Source organism: Mirounga angustirostris, unplaced genomic scaffold, assembly GCF_029215605.1.
Source record: "Mirounga angustirostris isolate CCGP_5_RB_7025 unplaced genomic scaffold, mMirAng1.0.hap1 SCAF_6, whole genome shotgun sequence".
NCBI lineage: Eukaryota > Metazoa > Chordata > Mammalia > Carnivora > Phocidae > Mirounga > Mirounga angustirostris.
In genome coordinates this window covers 14,997,133-15,019,587 of record NW_026991714.1, presented here as the reverse complement: position 1 = coordinate 15,019,587, position 22,455 = coordinate 14,997,133, and the positions used below count along the sequence as shown (strand labels likewise).

Here is a 22,455-nt window from a genome sequence, read left to right as displayed (position 1 = left end):
ATAACGTAAGCAAAGTAAGACAATAGACAGTATCACCGAACTTACCCCATAAACTGAAGACAAGATAGAAAGCAAGGCTGTCACATATGGTGACCACATTCTCAGGACAGATTTTCCAATCATTAAAACCCTCATAAATGCTCTAGACATTAAAGTTTTGTTCACTATAAGGAAATAAAAAAATTTTTTTTAAAATACAATTTGAGTGTTTAACCTCTTGGTATTTTTCTCATTCTTCAGACTTAACCAATGAATAGTTCCATATAAAGGTATGAGGAAAGAATCATCATCCAGGCTAACATAAGCATCATCCAGGCTAACATGGATCTACTCTCCATTTCTATTAAAAAAATGCTTATACCAGTTCATGGTTCATATGAATTGAGAGACATACCTAATCATTTATGGGTAGTTCTTCGGAGCATGAAAGACAACAATGACATTTATAGAACATAAGAGAAATCTAAAATGTACTTGGACAACTGAATACTAAATTTCTGACCCTGGGAAAGAATCTCTGCTTGGGCTTCTGTGCATAAATGGGCCATTTGTTCCTCACCTCCTTTTGCTGAATGGCTAGGAGAGGACAGAAAAAGGCGGCCACAGGCTCCCACCTGAGCCCAACTCCTGATTCTGTCTAGACTCCAAGAATAGAATGGGCCTTTGCTTAGATGTGTAGAGCAGTAAGATGAATTAGCCAAGTGTGTAGTTCAGTACAATTCAGCTGATGGTTGCTTCTCCATCTGTGACACTATGATCCCATGACTGATGAGGCAGGTCTCATTTATGTCTATGGATAAAGGGATGCTTCTGTCATTTATTGGACCCAGTACCAACTGTATAGCGTCACCTTCTCATAGGAAGAAGACGCGATTCTCATCAACCATATATATCTATCCCTTTCTTTGGTCATGAACAGTTGGTTACAGGCATAATATCCCTCCTCAAAATATCTGATCTATTTTAATAGATTAGTGACAATGAAGAAAGCACTGTCAGAGGATTCCTTCATTTATGGAAAAATGAACATAATTTAGCACAGCCCTTACGTTTTTGGAGAAGTTGAAGTTCTGTGATAATTTGGAATTATGGAGGGCAAAGGGCAATTGATTAAACAACCTCATATTTGAATTTTTTTCTCTAAATGAGTACCTTGGTCTCTATAATTTTTCATATTACTCACTATTTTTGTTAACTATGGATATAATTTTAGACACTTTTCAAAGTAAAATAAATTCTTATAAATATAAAATGTAAATATAATAACTGCCTTGAAAAGAACACCTTTTAAAACATTTTAATTAACATTGTGAGTATTAAAAGCAAAGTAAATATATTTATTTAATGTGCCTTTTGTTTAAATTCTCAAAAGCCATTAGAAATAAGTAAAATCTTCCTAGAATCGACGAAAAATCTATTTTCATGTACAAGAGAAGCATTCTGATCATGGAGGAGAAAAAAATTTATATGCTTCTGCCTATTTTCTGTGCTTAAGCTCTTTTTCAAATTTCATTTTTCTTTTTGCATTTTGAATAAGCCACACAAAAAGAAGGCACAAGATTTTTTTTTCCTCAGAAAATGTATGCAAAGTGCAACAAAAAAGAGATGTCCCTTGTTAAAGATGGATTGCCCATGCTCCTTCTGATTCTCCACTTCTTAAAGTCTTTATTTACTTCACACTTAGGAGCAACTGAGGTTCACCACTTCAATGACTTTTAAAGCAATAAATCCCTTTGTTACTTCCAAGAGAGTAGAAAGATTTGAACAAGTTTAAGTCATACTCCTTTTTTTTTTTTTTTGGTACAAAACTCATTATTGTCTATGCTGTCTGTATTCCCACAGAGTTTTAAAGAGAAGTAAGCAAGCAAGCTGGTTTTCATTACACTTCTGCTCGCCATCAATCTCTGATATAATATGAGAATTTATCGGTAGCTTCCCTTTTATTTAGTACCATCTTAACAAATTGTTTGCAGAGAAGGTGTATGATGAAGCAAAGTTAAATTGACACATCTGTGATATGCCTGACAGCCTTCAGTATGCCTAGTATTAATTTGTTTTCTTTGGCTAGGTAAGTGCTGCCAAAGCATATTACACATAATGTGTACTTCCAATCAAAATGATGAAAAGTATATATGCAATTCTGTGTCACTCAAAGCAGTATGAGAATGCACAGAGGAACATATAGGACAAAGACTGCCTTTTACAATTAAAATATAAATTTACTTTTAAGTTCTTTTTTTTTTTTGAACAACGTAATCTAATCCTAGGTAGGCTCTCCATGAGTTTAACAGTTCAAATATCAAAGAGATTTTAAGTGCCAAAGCCCCAGCCATAGGTTGCATTTCTGACGGCCAGTGCTGAATGTTGCATATCTATATTCAAATGTACAGACAGCTCTATGCCAGTATATTGAAGTGCACTTTAATTGACCAGTGAGAAGTCAATTTACTTAAAACTGCACCTTTTCTTTTAATGCTTTGTCTTAGTGAGTTATCTTCCAAATATACATTTGTTGCCATAAGTTACGATGGCATGACATCTGAAGAAATCAAAGCATAAAAAGCCTGTCCTCCAAACATTTTTAAATTTTTTTCATTAAAAAGAGGACTGATGCATGCATATGCACACACGTGCATACCACACACACACACCACCACATAATCTAAATCCTCTCAATGTGATGGTTTTGTATCATTGATTAGAAAAATACATTTGGAAAATAATGAGAAATATTGTCCAAGTCAGAGAAAAAGAAACACCTGGCACTTCTGTAAAGAAAAAGTACAGAGGAAAGATGTGTTTGCTAAAACTCTGAATGGGAATTATTTTTAGTAGCTGAGGTTTCCTAGATCTTAGAAAGTAGAAGTCTAAAATGAAGCTGACACAAGAATGAGATGCCAGATCAATCCTTCAAAAGGCAAAGGTTGTCAGTTATCACCCTCAGATAATAAGAAGCTAAGTTTGACCTGATGGATTGGCAAAAAGAAACAGTAGGATTTAAAAAAAAAGAAAAGAGAGAGAAACATTAAATTTATTAAAGTGCTATACATACAAGTAACGATAGGAAATGAATCTAGGAATTTAAACAAGCATATAAATAACAAGAATTACAACAGAAAGAGCAGTTGGCTAAGTGTTCTTTCTCAACACTCTTTCAGATTTACTAAGCAAAATCACAGAACTCTAAACTTACCCCTTAGAGTAAAATTCAAAAATTCTGAAATCTGTGATGTACTTTGGAGAAATAGAACACTTACTAGTTTTCTATATTTGCTTTCAGTAAAAAAAAAAAAAAATGAGGAAATGACATATTTATGTAATACAGATAAATAAGATTCCTATTTATTGCATTTATCTGAGACCTATCATGTTTACATTCAGATATATTTGTCAGGCCCTTGTATTAAAAAAAAAAAGGAATGTAGCCAAGAGCTGATTCAAAACTATTTCTTGGACATGGGCCCAAACCATTAAATTATGCATTTAATATTAGTAGCTTATTTCCTATTTTACAAATTATTTATGATTACCAGCTTTTGAATTTAGGAATGACAACAGTTAAAAATTCATAAAATCAGAAACAAATGGACTTATTAGGTTACCTGTTACCTGTCTTTCTATATAGTTAAACCAATTTAGTTTAAAATCAGACCTGGCAAATACCCGAAACACTAATTCCAGGTTAAAATCATGCCTGGCAAATTGAACTGGCAACTAATCGATCAGAAAAATACTTGAGATTCACTTTATTTTATAAATGTAATGAACACCTTTAGCAGCCTACCTGTAATATTCTACACATATAACTCTTCCCACAAAGGTACATATTTCACGTGCGTACTATACATGCAAACACACACGTGTGTGTATTCTGTCAACTGCTTAAATTTTAAAGTACCATATGTGTACTGATGTATTTATAATAGTACAGACCATGTATATCCATACATACATGGTGATGAAAATAATCAACAGCAAAACATACGAAATGCAGTCAGGAGAATGAGAAGCGGCAGAGATGCCTGGCGTCATCCCTGCATTATCAAATATACACATAAGTATGACTGGAGAAAGAGAACCTAAATATTTCACTGTCAGAGAATGTAGAGAACTGCAATTCATTTCTATCTCAAGCGCTTTAGGACAATGACAATTTAATACAAGGCCAGTGGATGTAAAAGAGATAAAAACTGAACAAACTGGGCCAGTGTAATCAAAGATTTTCTCCAGAGAGCTGGCTAGGGCCGGAGCTCATATGCACTTATAACAGATCTACGTTGTATTGTTTCTCTCTTCCATGAATTTGCTATGAAGCAAAATTCCAAGCCAAGCCTCTCGACTGCAATGACTTTAAAGTTCTATTGAAATACCTCCGATGCTCTTCTCTTATTTCTAAATGCTTAATAGGTGGTTCTAAAAAGTTTATTGATATTAATTGGTTTCACAGAAATCCCTGCTATTAATTGCCACTTGTCTGACAAAGTATCAACCATAAGCACAGAATTGAATGTTTTATGAAATCATACAAGCAAAACCTTCGGTACTACAGAGCACTTTAAAAGTAAAACAAAGAAATATTTTTTCTAGTCACTAGGCTAAAACAAATGTTGAGGAATTTTTCACAAGTGATACGGACTTGAGACTGGGCATTATGCCTACCTTCCAAAAGAAAGGTCTCTTCTTTGTCTGTAGTTCTTGCAGGAGTAAGGTATTGTGAAAGTATCGTTAAACAGACTCATAGAGAAGTTACCTGCCCTCTTTGATGAATAGCACCATGTATCTAAAATTAATTGCAAAAGTATGGCCCAGCTAATGAGATGGTCCTTATCTTTTCTCAGCACAGGAAGCACAAGTATTTTTCTGCTGGCTCAATATTTTATAAAAATGCCTAAAGTGTTATTAACTAAGTAAAAATCTGATTAAAAGACCTCAAAGACCCAGATTATCGTAAATTCTAAAACCTGGAAAACCAGGAGTTAAACCAGATTTCCTATATTATTTCCTTTTTAAACCTTAATTTCTTTTCTTTTTTACTTTGAAAAGAAAACCAAAGGGGGGGGGGGATCTTTTCTCCAGCTTCTATTAGCATTTTTAAAAACTGAATTACAATATCCTTTTTTATAAGATGGTCAATATATATTACAGGTCAGATTAAATCAAAGAAATATATCAAAGGCCGTCAATTTAGAATTAAAAAAAAAAAAGAACAATGATACCTTATTGGGGGGAAAACACTGGAAAAATGATCATCCATGCAAGAGAATTAATGGATATCCACAAGGGCTTTGCTAATAACATGGGTTAATTACCACTGCAACACACAAGGCTCAGTAAATAAAGCAGCAGTACCATAAACACATTAAGATGAGAAACCATCACTTTAAGAACCAGCCAACACCAGCACCCTTGCCTCTGCCCAGGAAAGGGAAAGCTGTTTTCCAGCCCTTTCTGTCAAAAGGAGGATTTCTAAACTTAACCACCAAACATATATAAGGTAATACATAAATACACTGACACAAAGGGCTGGTGAAACATGGGGTGCCCATCATTTACTCACCACTCCCATTCCACATTTATTCCATTAACTCAGGAACACTTATTTTTGCTTACTCCAAGGAGGAAATCACATGTTACATAAAATTGACTGTCTGGCTATTTTGACTATCTATAGTTTGGGATATGTAGAGTGGCTATTAAATTTTCAGAAAAATAGAATTAATCTATTTGCTTTAGTGCTGTGATGAGCAAGTTTACAGATTCTACAGCTCAAGAACACTCACTCCTAAGTGCAGCTAGTTGTCACTTCCAGCAATTTACAAAGAAATCATCTGAAAACCCCACCTACACCACCTACCTTTAAGTCTGCAGGTGTTTGCAACAGACTTACAGAGAAGAAACAGGAGGAAAAGTAAGATGAGCTCCAAGTCTGGAGTTTAGGTGTTCTTTCTTAGAAAAATAAAGTGTCTGTTCATAGTTTTCAAATAATATCACATCTAAAGTGATTTAGGCAAGCTCCTATCTTTTTTTAAAAACATTTGAATCCACTCGGATTTAGGCTTTTTGTTGCTGTTGTTACTGTATAAATTTTTCCTTCCTGCCTATTTTATCTCAGATATTTTGACATTATAGTATTACTTTTGGATAGTTGTGTTTCAATTTACATTAGCTTTTAAAAAGGAGAGAGGAGGCCGAGAAAAAAAAAATCAAAACCCTGACACAGAAAGAGTGAACCATACAAAATAAACCTTGCATACCTCCAAAGAGGAATTTTAAAACACAAATCTGTTTCATTTGCAATGCTTGGATTTCTATGATCAGGCTGAATCTACTAAACTGTTCCTCCTCGCCTTGCGTGTCTTGGAGTGTTTCAATTGCCTTTCCTTCTTCCAACAGCTGTGACAACTGTTAAAACAGTCAGTAAAATTAAGTCCGCTCTATAATCCTGTAGTCAATGTTACATTTTAATCAGAGGTTGAAAGGGATTCATGTGATGAGCACACTCATTTAGAATGATTAGACGGACACATATGTCAAAATGAGCAGATATATTATTTTCATCTGTGTATGCTATCAGTTATTACTGCTATTAAATGTGAAACAAGCTTTCAAGCATTATGTTCTTTAATGTGCTGGCACATTTCCTAAAATAAAAAACACATAGTTATAGGTTAATATTTTAGGCTCTCCTAATGGTGGTCAATAAATTGTATGAATCTTTTTTAACAGTCTCCAAAACAGAAATTGCCTAATATTTTCCTCTGAAACTGCATAACTCTGATTTCATTTCTATGTATACGCACACGTGATAGGGTTTAACCCAGTACAATTACTATGAATATTAATAGCATGTATAAATTCTGTGGTTTATTAATTGAGACAGAGAGGCAGATGTGTTGCTTAGCATTAGATCTTTCTGTCTGTCCAGTGAACCACGTAACCATCAGAACTGCATCCAGACAATAAATCTGTATTTTTTAAAGATGACTTTTAACTGAGCCAAAAAGAAAGCTAGTTTGAATCTTGCGCCAAAGCCAAAAGGACATGTGCCCTGATTTCATTTAAATGAATCTGCTTTTAGAGGCTTATTTAAACAAATTATTCAAATTAGCTATAAGAAGTTAAATTCAAGAAAACTACTTTAAAAAGAAGCCTCTGGGGAATTTTTAAAGTTTGTTTTGTTTATCTATTTACGGGAGAAAGTTCAGAATCTGGGTGAGCTTGGATAACGCCTTCTTCCTGACATGAAGACATTTACACCCTCCAATTCTAAGGCCCCAGGTGCACTAACCTGCAAACTACACTTGAGTGGGCAGTCCTACCTTTGTTTATTTTTCATTTTTATTTTCACACAATTTAAGGTTGTTTCTTGCTGTGAGTGTTTCAAACTGGATGCAACCTTCCAAGCTTTCCGTTCCTCCTACGTCCATCTCTTGGAGAATATCCCTGTGCGAGTGTGTGTGTGTGTGTGTGCACGTGCGAGCGTGCACAGACGTATCTACACACACTCACACTCCTACACACACGAGCAACCACTGAGACTGCAAGTCAGTTTTCATCTCTTACTTAATTACAAAGCAATGCAATATGCAGTCACTAAGGACAGCTAGTGGACATCTACCTATAATGCACTAAGCTCATCTTCGCGAGTTTTAGAATTTCTTCAGTCTATAGAGAGATGTTTGCCAAGAGCACTCTTTTCAGAATTATAATAGTTGGTATTACTGTAATGTGAAAGCAAAGCAATATAACTGACTCAACAGAAAGATAATCCAGTGACAGCTCCCGTGGTATATACTAATATTTTATCTTAACAGTGGGTTGAAATTAAGTTTGTGACCTACTCATTTACACAAGAATGCCTAATTTACTTGTCCTACCCCCATCCACTTCTCCCCCACCTTTAGTGTTCCAAAGATACATACACACACACACACACACACACACAAATCCCTATGCATAAAGATATTCATAAATCCGAATTAAACTGCATATAAGAACAAAAGTACTTTTCTGTATTTTCTGGGCAGGATACATGACACAAATCCACAATCTCAACGTTGTCTATTCAAGGGGAAATTTTAAAAGTCACTACTGCTTCTTCTTTAGTTTTTTTCTCTCCTTAAATATTTATAATGTGTGAAAATCTCATGTTACTTAATGGACTGATTTGTCAGTTAAGTGCTGACTTAACGCTAACCATGCAAATAACATTATTCTAGCCCTGAATTGCACAGGGCTAGTTTTTAAATTGTTCTCTGAAGGAGAATTAGTAAATGTGCAATTTTGCCTCTAACTCTGCGCGGTAAGAAATGACAGAGAGCTGAAAATATCTGTCAAACTGCAAATACATAAGAGGCACTCAATAGTATAAATCATTTTGAATATTGTATTTTAAAACATCTTTCCTTGGGAAAATGGGTCCTAGTAAAAGATGCATTTTAACAGTTCACTAAGCATGTGTGCCAAGTGCCTATTCTTAGCACCTGAATAAGAAGTGACTGTCACACAGCTATTTTACTGACAGTCACTGAGCTTTGCCTCAAAGGTAACATTGTAGTCAGAGAACAATTCTCGACTTACTGAATTAGGAGATCACCCTCAACACAAAAGGCACAAGACAGACACAAACAAGCACTCGTGCACACAACATTCCGGGGGCATTACCTGAATCCTTGTGCAAAGACACATTCTGTCCACCCCCCCCCACACACACACACGCACCCCCACGGCGAGTTTTAAAAAGGAAAGAAAAAGGTACCTACTCTTCCTCGTAGTGCAGGGAAAAAGATTCAGGCAGGCAAAGTTCTACCGAATCCATGTGCGACCGGCAACCATTATTTGTGCACCCCAGCTATAAATCAAAGTTTCCTTGACAGAGCACAGTGCAATTAACACAAATGTTCTCCTAGTGACAAGCCCATAGGCACAGCCAGTTGGGACCAAAGCTCTCACACTCTCCTAATCAAGGACTTAAAGCCCCGATTGGAGCTTATTAATATGAAGTAGGGCTTTACATATGCAGTCCCACCGGCCCAGGCGCGCAGCCGATTGGGGGGCGTCTGCCCAATCAGGAGGGAGGCGACGGGAGGCTGCACGGAGCGAGCGGAGCCAGGCAGGTAGGAAGGGTGCAGAGAGCCGCGGGCTCTGAGAACCGCGGGTGGGAGAGGAAAAGGGGAGCGGGCACGGCAGCCATCGGAACGCTCCCGGGAGAGACGGGGCCTTTTCTTCTCCGTCTGTCTGTCTTGCTCTCTTTTTCTGGGAAGCTACAGAAGAAACATAACTAACTTAACTCTCTAGGCACTGGAGGGATTTGTCTTTGGTTTCCAACCTAAGACCTGTTTTGCCTTGGAAAGAAGAACTCACGCACGCACACTTCCCAGTTAATTTGGGACAGGATTCTGCGGAAGGTAGAGAATTAAGTTTGTCCTGCCGTGGTCTGTGTTTTAAACCCCTGGGGGCTGCTGCTTATTTAGTGCTGTACTTCCCCATTTATTCGTCGTAATCGCGTCTTTTCCTGGTTTCCTGATACATACTGGGCATTTGAAAAATCAAAGACAATTCTTCTAAATTGTTAGGGCACGTGAACGCCTGGGATCGTCCTCTCTGAGGTGGGATGCAGTTTTGCACAACTACAGAAGAGGAAATAGTGCGTCAATGCAATCTGAGAGCATGCCTATGCAAATTATACGTGTAAACATTTCTTTACCTGCTGCCTCTCTACCTATAGGTATACAATGCATAGCTTTTGAAAGCAAAGGTAAACAACGGCAGGACCAATTGGCTTCTCCAGTTACAGGGGTGGCGGTCTGAGGGCTGTAGGGGAAATAGTACATTAAATCCATCTCAGTGCATTTTGACAAAATAAAGACTGCGTTTCCTTTTTTCTTCCCCCCTGCACGGAGAGCATTACCACACAGTGCACTAAAAGTGTTCTTAATCATACTTATTTCAATACAGGCTTCCAAACTGGGAGGCATATACAAATATATATGATTTTACCCAAAACATCAGTTTCCAAATGAAATGCAGTGTACATATTTGTTTCTTTACATAACACACCCCGAATCATAAAAAATCAACCCAGAAACATTTTGTAAATCATCGCACAGTCTGGCCATTATAAGGACTAGTTTCAAACAGATAATAATTTAGGAAACTAAGATTCTCAATCAAAAGTTTGTTTGTTTGTTTGTTTTAAGGGCATAAGAAGAGAAGGTTATTTTTCCTTCAATAATGTAGAATGTGTTCTTAGTTTTCTTACAACAAAGAGTTTTCTTAGGTCCTATTTTGAACTACAGGCTATTTTATACTAGCAAATATATTGGAATAGATGCCAGCTATTTATGGCAAACTGCTCCCTTATGGAGAGTGGAAGACCCACAATTTCGATATAATTCAGCTCTTCTGCTACCAACCTTTTGCATCTTAAGTGTTCCACGATATAAATAGTGTAATCTTGAAGATCAAAATAAATTAGTTCAGATACTCAGTGTGCGTTGAAGTCACTATATCAGAACTCAACTCTCTCTCTCTCTCAACCCTTTCAAATTTTCTAGGTCTTTAAAAAAACAAACACTAAAATAGAACAGCCGCATTAAAATTCAGAATGTAAAAATGACAGACATGATTTGGTCCCCCCACAGAAAGAAACCAATTTTCCTGCCATGTATTTGGCCATATCTAAGATATGGGCCTGATTCCTTTTATTTGTGGTCTAAATTCATACAAGTTCTTAGATGAGAACTCACATAGCAAAAATTGTGCCTGAGAATACTGTATAAAAGCAGGTAGTAAAAGCTTAATTACCAGTAGCATTATGCTGTCTATATTGTTAAATGTGAACTCTGCAATTAAGATGTAAATTTGGTTGTGAGCAGTGAATTAAAAGAGCTTTGAGATGTAGGAGAAAATCCAAGCATTCTGCAGACACCCGGAAAAAAAAAAATTTGTCTGTTCAATCTAAAATGAGACATGTAATCATTTTATAATTAAAAAAATAAATAAAAAAGCATTTGAAATCGAACCATGATTTTTCTAAAATACAATAAAAGAAATATGGAAGCTAATACTGCATTAGAAAGAAAGAAAAACATCTTTGGTTCAAAGATCACTATCTTCATTTCTGAACAAACCAAAATTCTCAGGATAATCAATAGATCCAGTTGTACACATTTTTAAATAATATCCCAAAAACAGAGTTTTTTTTTAAATTTTTTCTAAAGACTCTTTTTTAGAAAAAATAAAGATTATTTAAAGTACTCAACCCATCTTAAAGCACTCGATACATTCAGATTTTGGACCTGTGCAGAATCCTACACTGTATTCAGTTTCTTTGCATTATCACGCTGTGACAGAACCTTTTATTATTCCTTTGAAATGGCTTTTTAAAGACAAGATTTGTAGTCAATTATTTACCGATGGACCTTAAGTCACCACATTTCACTGGAGTCTTTTACTTCCCAGAATTTTCTTATTTCCTTTTGGGTACTTATTTGCCCCATTATAAACCACTGGATTTCATTGGTATATATTTTAAATATATTTAGACTCTTCCATGTGTAAGTCTCTTCTGTGCTCACAGAGACACATGTACAAACATACAGCGCATTGTCCCCACTGATCTTTCACTAACCATATTTCATCAATGCAAGGTACAGTGTCCACTGAGCTAGCTGCTTTCTGAATGACCAAAAGTATACTAGTGGATATACTACACGGATCTGTATGCTTCCCTTTGGGATCAAAGTGTCACCTTTACAAGTCGAGGACCTAAGATTACACCGACTGTCTTGAATCCAGTTTAACCAATTTAAAATTTAAGATAATATCTACTGCACTAAACTTGCAAGACAGCTTCCAGAATATTTTATAAACACGCAGCTTAGTCATCTCCAGAATCTTCCCTAGCCACAGTTTTCTCACCTTGAAGGAGGAAACAGTGGATAATCACAGGGAATACACACATCATGAGCAATACTGAGCATAAATCTTTTAGAATTTCAATGACAAAGGATATGGGGAAAAAATGAAACAAATAGATAAACAGCCTAGAATAAACACATACTGCTAATCAGTCAATACACTTCACAATCCTACCACAAGGAGTCTACCCAAAGCAGGAAAAATGGAACTAAATAAAAGAACCTCTTAGGACTATTTCACACAAACTATTAATCAATTAGTTAATATCCATCTATTATGCACCAGGTCTTGGGTCCATGCATAGTTTCAATCTCTTTTTCCTTACGCAATGCAGTCACAAATATCCAGACAACTTCATCCTCAGGCCCCAACTCATGCACAGACACCAGGAGAAAATATACTTCATTTCCATTTGAAAGAACAGAATGGCAACAAGCAAAACTCAAGTGCAAACAAAAAAACGTAGCTTCCTGTTTTCTGTACCGGAAATTTTACTGTATTTTAGTCAGAATCCTTTCCTAAAACATTCTAACAATGAATTCTTAGGTTGATGATGAGAAATGTTTCATCTTGCCATTATTGCATACTAATAGCTACTTTTAGTTCCCATCTTCCTTTTGTGAAAATTAACAGGACTAATCTGTATTAAAATGCTTCTAGCTGTCACACTATTTTTGAAGCAAATTTTTATTTTAGATTGCACATCTGTCATTTGTTAAATATTTAAAACTAAACAAGGCATAACAAATTTAGATTTTCAAATCGCCTTACAATCTACCTTTGTGGATCTTTCCTCAAGACCATAAACCCTTAAAAAAAGCTGTTTAACCCTTTGAACCATCTTCCCTGCTGTCTTTGATGGATTTTGTATAGCATAATGTACCATACTGCAAAAAGCAAATCAAGACTATTACAAAATACTATCTTTAGCTCTAAAGAAAAGAAAAAAGAAAAGCCACAAATGAACATCCCTGCGAAAAGAACCCTGATGGGCACACAGGCAGCTTAGACACCAGGATCCCTTCTGCATCCTCTCGTGACTTGGGTGGCCTTGAGCAGGTCATCTCGTTTACCTATGCCTCTTTTCCTCATCTGTGCTTTGGGATTTCTTTTATGCTTTAAACCTGCTTAAGAACACACCTTTCCCGCTGGGAATATGAAGACTGCTTTCAGAGTCAGTATAACTACTTTCCTCTCTATCACCACCAAACCCCTATCAATTCATCATACCTCATCTTCTGTTGCCTTTCATTTCTAGGGCACAGGCTTTGATATTTAAATTATTGTCTCGATTGGCAAGAAGCAATCATTTTGACTGAAAGTGATCACTTCCACAGAGGCACTAATAAAAACCGTGCCTTTTGACAAACCTCTTGTCCTATAAATCCATCCCATTCCCAAATTACCAAGTCCTTGTAAAAAGTCCATTCTCTGGGGAGCAATTACCTCACCTCTGTAAGACACCAAACTCTTTTTCCAGTATTTGTGAAAGTGGCGGGGGGGGGATCAAAAGAAGGCAGAGAAACTAATAGAGGCAATTTGGTTTCTGTTTAATTAATTCAGGTTTATTTCACTTTCATTTCATCAAGCTATTAAGATACATGGTAAAATATCAGGAAAGATTAAGTTATAAACTATAGTAGCTTCAATGGGAACAGTGATGTTAGTTATGCTGTATTTCCAACATATGTACCCTGGTGAAATACCCGATATGTTTTCTGGTATCCTATGAGTGTTCTACAATCTGTATGGCATGTATTTACAGAGCAATAGTTAACATTTTGAGATTATACATTAATAAATGAGTTGCAGTTATATTCTTTCCTGAATGTTAAGCACCATGAGCTAAATGCAGAAAACACTCAAGGTCAATGTCCCATTTTAGACCTTTTCAGGCAGCTGTAATATTATGATAATCAAGCTTAAAATATTCCTATAGAAAGAGTAAATTAGCCTTTTCACTTGAAAGATGATTATGATAAACAATAAACCTAAGAGAGGACAAAATCCCTATTTTTAAAAGCCATAAATTGTTGACTCAATCATGTGTGTGATAGTGTTGTCCAAAATAAAGGGTAGCTTAACTCTGAGAGGAAGGGGGTGGGGGTGGGGAGTAGTGGAGACAGAGAGGGAGAGGCAAGTGAACAAATATGACAGAGTTTAGAATAAGCAATACTTGCTTTGATACTAGTAAGATGATCAAATTATCCATCTTAACCACCCCATTCAACATTGATTCGAAGTTAAAAATGCATGTGGCCATGAAATACCAAAAAAACACAAAGTATTTTTTTTCCTGACTTAGAGGACTCTTCAACCCTATTTGAAAGTTCTCTTTTCCTATTGTTTCCTTTAACCCTTTCGTCCAAATTTTCAAAGGACCACTAAAAAAAAGGAAAGTGAGCTATATAGCCTCTGGTGTCCATATAAACAGGCTTAGAGGCTATTACTTTTTTTTTTTTTTTATGTTAGAACTGTCTGACACACTCTTCTAAGGTTCCTTTTTATAAATGAACACATTTGATAAAAATTTGCTTCCCCCAAGCAAGGCAAATTAGGGGTGTGTGTCTGCCATGCCTGGCGGAAGTCAGGAGATGGTGGAAGCCCTCAGCCCCTGGGAAGGCCTCACAGCCTGCTCTGGAGTCAAGCCTTGGGCTCGCATTCCAATTATGAGGGATGAGGCTTTGGCCTAGGGTCATGCCATGGATCTAACTCTCAGTTTCCTTCGCTATTAAATGGGAATAGCAGTAAGAACAATCTTGTACAACTGTTATGGGGATTAACTGAGTTTAAAGTAATTTAGCCCCATGTCTGGTCCTAGTTGGGGTAGGGGTACGGATCGCCCGACCCAGTGGGCCAAGACATTCTGACTTGCACCAGCTGTCCTCGCCTGATAATTTACAGCCCTCCCTCCTTACACTCTCCAAAGTGCCTCGGTTTGGATAATAAATTTTACTGTCATCATCCACATAGTGAGCCTCCCATAAATGTTAGCCAAGCTATTTTTAAATCTCACTAAATGAAAGAAAAAATCTGAAGAAATGACATTACCTGTTCATTTGGCCTTCATGTTTGACTAGGAGTTCAAGGTGCTTAATAGGGAAAAGGAAACAAAGTGCAAGTATTCCCCCAGCAAACAGAGCAGGAATGTTTGCCCTAAGAGGACACGAACTGCTTGCTAGAATACTGCCACGCATATATGGACTCAGTATAATGAGAGGGGGCGGAAGCAGATGTCCCCCTTAAAGCTAACCATTGTTTTGTGCGTGAGTGTGAAGAACACAGATTTGGGAATGCTCAATGATTCTGCTGACTCTCCAGAGCATTCAATCGTACATTGTTTACCAGAAAGAAGGGGAGAGAGAAATTGCTTCTACTCCTTTTCTCTTCCTTTAAGACATTCTTCCACATCCCTCCACCCTAGCAGTTCAGTCAATAATGCTGTTGATTCTATTACTATCCCAAGCACAAGCTCATTCACCCAGGAGCTCCTTTGATCAGATATCCCAAGAACTCAATTTCTTCACAAGGCTTTGCTCTTGTTACACTGAATGGCCACTAATCTATGGCAGAACAAAAAGTCTGGGGCAACAGGGAATTACAGACAGGGAAAGACCACGGGGATTGAGTCCGACTTGGTTACCTTAACAGGTGAGGAAAATGAGGCTCAGAGTGGTTAAGAGTCTTAACCCAAGTTTCACACTCAGGTAGTAGAAGAGCTCATATTTGAAAAGATTACATGTCTCCTCTTTCCAGTGCTTACTTAGTAACAAGCTACTAATGTTAATCTCCCAGTTGTTGACAATATACCAGTGCATGGAACTCCAGCCGAGAGATGAGCCCTCTGAGGACAAAGGTCCCAAGTAAGAGCCAAGGCACATCAGATCCCAAGAGATAAATACCCAAGCGTATTTATTTTACTTTCTGCAAAAGCTTAGAAAGGTTAAAAAGAGTCACATATTTAAAAAGAAGTAGGGATAATTGGTAGAAATTCTCTCTCTCTCTTCTCCCCAGGGAATTAGGTGCCCTTTCATAAACACATTTTGACTATCATTTCTTTTAGGGATCTGGTTTTTGTTAAGCGGCCACTCCTTTCCCTACCTTAACGCCCCCCTGCCCCCGTAATCTGTGAAACTGCACCAGCTCTGAGAGTATCCCCAGAGCCAGCAAGAGCACTCAGTCAATAGTCCCGTCAATGTTACAGAAACATACGAAGATGTCTTGAATGAATGAATGAAGTGATGACCGATGTTAATACTTGGTGTCTTGCTGCCATATTTGAAGATTATAATTCGGTTAAATTATTAGAGCAATATAGGAAATGTATAAAAGATAAGATAGATATAGATAGATATGTATCTATATCTATCTATATCTATATATATATGAAGTCAGTGGAGAGGAGGGAGCTGATAGAAAAAGACAGAAGAGAAGAAAAAAATGAGAGGACAAGGTCCACCATTCTAAGCTGCTCCAGACCTTCTAGACCATTTAGTCTTCTGAGAGATCGCTTTCTTCCTCCTCCTTCTGTTTTTCTGTTTTCCAAATATTCATACTAAGTATGAGATAATGAAAAACAATACTTATTATTAAAACAATGCTACCACATCAGTACCTAAATCTATGCCCCTCACCAGGGTAACATGAAAACATTTTCTCATTTAAGCTGACAGCTTTTAAAAATCACCATATCCCAGATATGTCCAGAAAACAAATACTTTTTTTATAAAAGCATTCAAAAATGGCTCTTGTATACAACATAATTTCTATATTAAGGATTCCGGGGTTTCCTTGGTTAAATGTTGACATGGCTCCCAGGAAGAATGGCCACAGAGCTCCATTTCTCCGTGGTATTTTGCTGGAATGGCACTGAATACTCAACACTTTCAGAAAGGGGGTGGATTTCTCTTCTTATGGGAGGGGAAGAAGGGAATTAGAAAAAGACAAAGGTCTTGCCTTTAGGCCACTCTCTTCCTCTCTTTAATGCCTGTAATTCTTTAACCAAGTCCTGCATGTTCTGTTTGGGGGTTTCACTCCAAGACCAAGACACTGATGAGAACACATCACATCAGGGAGAGACAAAAACATTTCTAGAAAACCAGACTTTGGATGCAAAAGAGAATGAGACAAAGAATTCCTTCACCATTTTCCTGGTAGATTAAAATAACAGGAATGGGAAAAAACAAACAGTTATGGTGATGGGGAGGGGACATGAGGACAACAGTCACTCTGAAAACCCTAGGGTCTTATCTCACCTGTGGTTTGTCACTAAACACACAGCTATTTGTGTCAGGAGCTTTATCCAATCAAACTTTGTGTTACAGAAAAGCAAATAACATAATTAAAGACCCCCCTTTTTTTTAATAGTTCAGTTACCACTTGAATTAGAACATTAAATAAATCAAACCCAATTTTCATCAGTGAGAAGAGAAAAGAAACAGATTCATTCACCCTTGGATAAATTGAAACTCTAAACAAAGAAGTAAAATTTAGCAAAGGAAGAAGATTTTTCAAACTTTATATTTTTAAAATATAACTAGCTAGAGAAGTTTAGCTGTATAGGAATTTTTTAACTATAATTAATAACTAGAGTATCTAGTATTTTTTGGCTATAATTTACATTAACAATGCAGTACTCACAACAACACTGTGGCGCAGTTAGAAACTATATTATTATTATTTCCATCGTATTGATGACAAAACTGAGGTCCAAGAGTTTATTTGCTTGCCCAAAGACATTTCCATTGTCAGGTTGCAAAGTCAGGACCGGAATTTCTTGTTTTTTAAATTCTACTTGTCTTGCCCTCCTAATCTTAAGCAGTTTCCCATAAGCTTTGTGACCTCCTCTTAAAAAGACACACAGGAATACAGAAAAGCATTCACCAGTACACATTTTTGCTCCCCAAAACAGTTCTGTTTTAGGAAAGTGTAATAAAGCTGTCCCTACCAATTGTGTACCTTCACCCTTCCTTTCTACTGAAGAAACACACATTTTTGGAAGCCTGATCTGTACCAGGCCCTGTGTCGGTTTCCTGGAATAAACATATACCTTAGTAGTGAGAATGTAAAATACGAAAAGGGAACTTGAGGTCTCCATCTCCCTTCTCCATCACTGATTTCACAGAAAAGTTTGGTATAGCTCTCTGTTCCTTAGTTTCTCTCCCCCAAGTTTCAGAGTAATGTAACTATAGTCTAATTCTAGAATATCTAAGCCAAAGAACAAAGACGCCAAAGGAGGAGCAAAACAGAAACCACAGCATATTTTTAAATTAAGTTAAAATTTAAAATCAACATATTTGTCTGGAAATTTTCCAAGATTTCATCATTAATAAAAAAGAACTATAATCACTCATATAATGTAACAGCTCTGTAAACATAGGTGTTCTCCTCAGGATTGTTCTATTTCTTCTCTCCAGTCTTTCCAGAAGTCTGTCAAAGGGCTGTGCACTGCATACTGCCAGGTTCCTTGGTCCTGGCTGTATTACAGCTAGGAAGATCTTGAGGGAAACATGGCCACATTTTGTCTTCTCTATTAGCAAGGATGATTAAATGAGACAGTATGAGCTTTAATGGGTTCTTTCTGTGGTCAGAGCCTCCCAGTTTGGCCCCACCATTGGCTTCATTCCCATCGACTGAGCAGTTAGTCCTATTCAATTACTCAATCCCAATCAATACTTTGAGATGTACAGTATATAAACACTTCGCTTATTTCTATGAGACTTAATTCATGTGCTTTTACTGCATGAGAAAGTTAACATATTTATAAATAAACCATGTGGTATTGCAAAGAAAGTATTCCTTTCTTTGTAATCCTGGCTATCACTTAGCTACAATGCTTAGCAACACAATTTACAGAGTACACAGAACACCCTTCCGATCCTTGGAGGCCAGTGGAAATGTCTCCTCTTTCCAGGGGTCCCCAGGCTGAATTAGGGCTCGCTCCTCTGTGTCCCAGAATGCTTTGCACTATCGACATCCTCTAACTGCTTTTACATTGGGTTCTACTCTCTCTGTGTTCTCCATTTAGTAAACTTCTTGATGGCTTTTAATAATCTGAGCAGTACCTAGCACTGTAATCTGGACATTTTAGACTCAATAAATATTTGCCCAAGAAATTGCTGATTTGGGCCAAAATCATCACATTCACGCTGCTTGATTTTTTTGTAATTGAGTTTCTGCATTTCTCTGAAGAAATCCTGTCAGTATTTTAATGGGTCCAATATATTTAGTCTTTCAGAATTAACTACTCACTAAATGAAACTGTATTAAGACTTATGAGAAAAGAAGTGTTGTTATTTTTTAATTTCCCTCCCCCGCCCTTGCCCTGTAGATAAGGAGAAAATGGTGACTGTGTTTCTCAGCATTTGTTTCATTCTTTTCTTTTTTTTTTAAGATTTTATTTATTTACTTGAGAGAGAGAGTGTGTGTGAGCAGGGGGAGGAGCAGAGGGAGAGGGAGAATCTCAAGCAGACTCCCTGCTGAGCATGGAGCCTGATACAGGGCGGGATCTCAAGACCCCAAGATCATGACCTGAGTGGAAATCAAGAGTTGGACGCTTAACTGACTGAGCCACCCAGGAGCCCCAGTATTTGTTTTATTCTTAAAAAGGGGTTGCACAGTCGTGACAAAACCCTGCCCTGTCCCCACCCCCACCACAGGAGAGAACCTCTAGAACAATTGTTTCCTACTTTTGAATCATATTCATAAATAAATCTACATCCTTATGTAGCCCTGCCTGGTCTCAGGTAACTGAATGATTTACTTAAGAGCTTGATTTTCTGGGTCATTATACTCATCTCTTCTTGAGAAAGAAAATAAGAAGGAAAACTCCAAAGTGGCAGTTTCTAGTGTATTAATGAGTAGCCTTTCTAGACTCTATCATTCATCCAGATCTTCCTAAAGAGTTAAACAGTATTTTATTTTTTTAAAGAGTTTCTTTATTTATTTGAGAGAGAGGGAGAGTGAGAGGGAGAAGCAGACTCCCTGCTGAGCAGAGAGCCCCATGTGGGACTCGATCCCAGGACTCTGGGATCATGACCTGAGCTGAAGGCAGACGCTTAACCGACTGAGCCACCCAGGTGCCCGAGTTAAACAGTATTTTAACACAAATATTTATCCCCTCAAATTAATATCCAGCTGCTTTATAGGGTAAGAGTAAAAAAAAAATAATAATAATCTCTTAAGTTCCCCAGTCTTGCCCAGAGAAGTGAGATGTGGTAGAAAAAATGCTTAAGAAACAATGATTCTTCTCAGTCATCTGTAACCTTGGCCATAGCATTTCATCTCAAGGGGCTTCAATGAAGAATGCGATTGGACTAATTAATGCAGTAGTAGAAGTGTGGGTCCCAGATTAGCAGAATGTGCATCAACTGGAAGCTGGTTAGCAATGCAAATTCTCAGGCCCCACAGGCTGGAGGTTGGAGGCTGGAACCAGTAATCTCTCTTAATAACCCCTGGAAGAGATTCTGATACCTGCCAAAGTGTGAGAATCACTGGGCTAGAGGATCACTATTATTTTTTTTTTTTTTGCTCTAATATTCTTCAGCAGCAATATCAGGAACACACAGAGCTTCTATTATAACAAATTGCTCAGAATTCACTTTGTTATTCACTTACTGCCAACCAGGGTTTTTAAACTTCATGTGTCAATACATTGACTCTTATGAATCAAGTCCTACAACAACAAAAGCCAAAATAAATAAATAAATAAACTGCCTCTCACTCCTATGGCTAGTTCAAAGACAAGAATGTGGCTCTTCAACATTTAGAAAACTCTTAAATTTGGTATTTTGTTTGTTGTTTTTTTCCTTCGTGTATGCTCACTTGTTTCACTCAGCTCTTCCTGATTCAAGATCTGAAGGAAAAACCTGAAAATCCTGAGGGACAGATATGGCGACTGGATGAGCTATAGACACTGACTGGTTCTTTCCTTGGTTAGAGTCTGGCTCCGGCCATGCTTTAGCTGGTGGACTGGTGGGCTGGTGGGCTGACCTCCTCTTTTTTAACGTGGTGATGATTCTAACCACATGTTGTTAAGAGGATTAAGTGAAATGGTCTATATAGCAGTGATTTCAACCTTTGAAAAAGCGTGATCCCCAGGCTGCAGCTCAGCCAGTTACAATCTCCAGCATCAGGAGTTTTTAAATCTCTCCGGGTACATGCAAGATACTGCCCAAGTTGATACGAGAGAACCACTGGTAAACTGCTTAGCACGGGACCCGGCATCATTACGTTACCATTACTGAACCATATAAAGGAAGTAAAAGTAAAAGCATGAACGTGGATATCAGACGACCTAGTTTCAATCCTGGCTTTTTGGCTTGTTGGCTTAGTGATCTTGGGCAAGTAAGAACAGCAATCAAACTAATATAATACTGTATGTTAACTATACTGGAATTAAAGTTAAAAAAAGAAAGAACAACAATCAAGAAGAAGGAAGAGAGGAGAAAAAAATACTTGTCCTACTTACTTCATCAGGTATGTGTAAAAACAAATGAGATCATGTAAATCCAAGCTCACTGTGAATTATGCAAATATAAGGAAAGATTATTCTTCCATATAGTCTATAAAAACTGTTTCTAACCTGCAGAAATGTCACTAGCCCACGTTACAAGTCTGGTCATAAATGCAAGTGACTTCTAGACCTTCCCTAGTCCTGCTGATGAAGCATCAATTTTTTGTTGTTGAGACCATGCTAATGTCCTCAAGCCCAACAGGAATCACAGAATGAGATCACCTGGCTCCACAGTGGACTCGCAGGGAGACTTTTTGAAATGACAGAAGCCTCGGTCTCACCCAAACTCACTGAGTCAGAATCTCTGTGGGTGGCATCCACACAGTGGTGTTTGGGGAAAAAGGTCCACTGGTGATTCAAACTGCACCCCATGTTGAGAAAGAGAGAAAAGAAGGTGAAGTTGAGCATTACAAGTGGCTTAAGTCAACCTGAAAAGCATTCTGGGCCTCAGCTTTCGTATGATGTCACGCTGAGGAGCCAGATTTTCATGGATCCATCGGTTTATAAAATTTAACTAAAATTAAGTACCTTACATTCAAGCATCTAGGAGAAAAAAAGTGACCCATACATACAATGTTTATCACTCAGATGTTGAGTATAATTTAAAAGTATATGCCAACACTGTGCTTCAGAATAAAAACAGATGCGAAATGCTTAAACGGAATATTAATATGGTATCAAAACCAATAAAATTCAGTTGCTTTTCATTTTCTTCTCTAAATTCTTATGCATTGTTTGCAAGGTTTTATAATGAATGCGGATTATGACTCAAACAGATAAGAACAAATGGAATTGAGAGGGTGTGTTGGGGCGGGGGGGGGGGGGGGGAATGCCAAATGGATATACCAGATGCCAGACCTCAGAGAGGGGGAAATCAGCTCATTTATAAGTAAAACATTCTAGAACTTTCAAACTGCTGGCAGACTCCTGAACACGCTCGCCCGCATTTCACTTTTCTCTGCTTTTCCCTGTTCCTTCTGCTTAGCAAAATCCTTATCCTTAATACTTAGTTCACCCTG

General features: G+C 37.4%; 1 protein-coding gene across 4 annotated transcripts in view; it reads right to left on the bottom strand.

Moving 5' to 3' along the window:
* The window catches only part of ESRRG (estrogen related receptor gamma), a 568,605-nt gene that overhangs the window by 216,023 nt on the left and 330,127 nt on the right, over positions 1-22,455 (bottom strand). Inside the window, exon 1 of one of the 4 annotated variants that reach the window (XM_045876892.1) lies at positions 8,763-8,961. The exons of the other annotated variants lie outside the window; for them this stretch is intronic. Within the exon in view, the coding sequence (XP_045732848.1) occupies positions 8,763-8,818 (56 nt within the window). The 5' untranslated portion in view covers positions 8,819-8,961. Of the gene's footprint in view, positions 1-8,762; positions 8,962-22,455 lie in introns of those variants that run through there. 4 annotated transcript variants of the gene reach the window in all.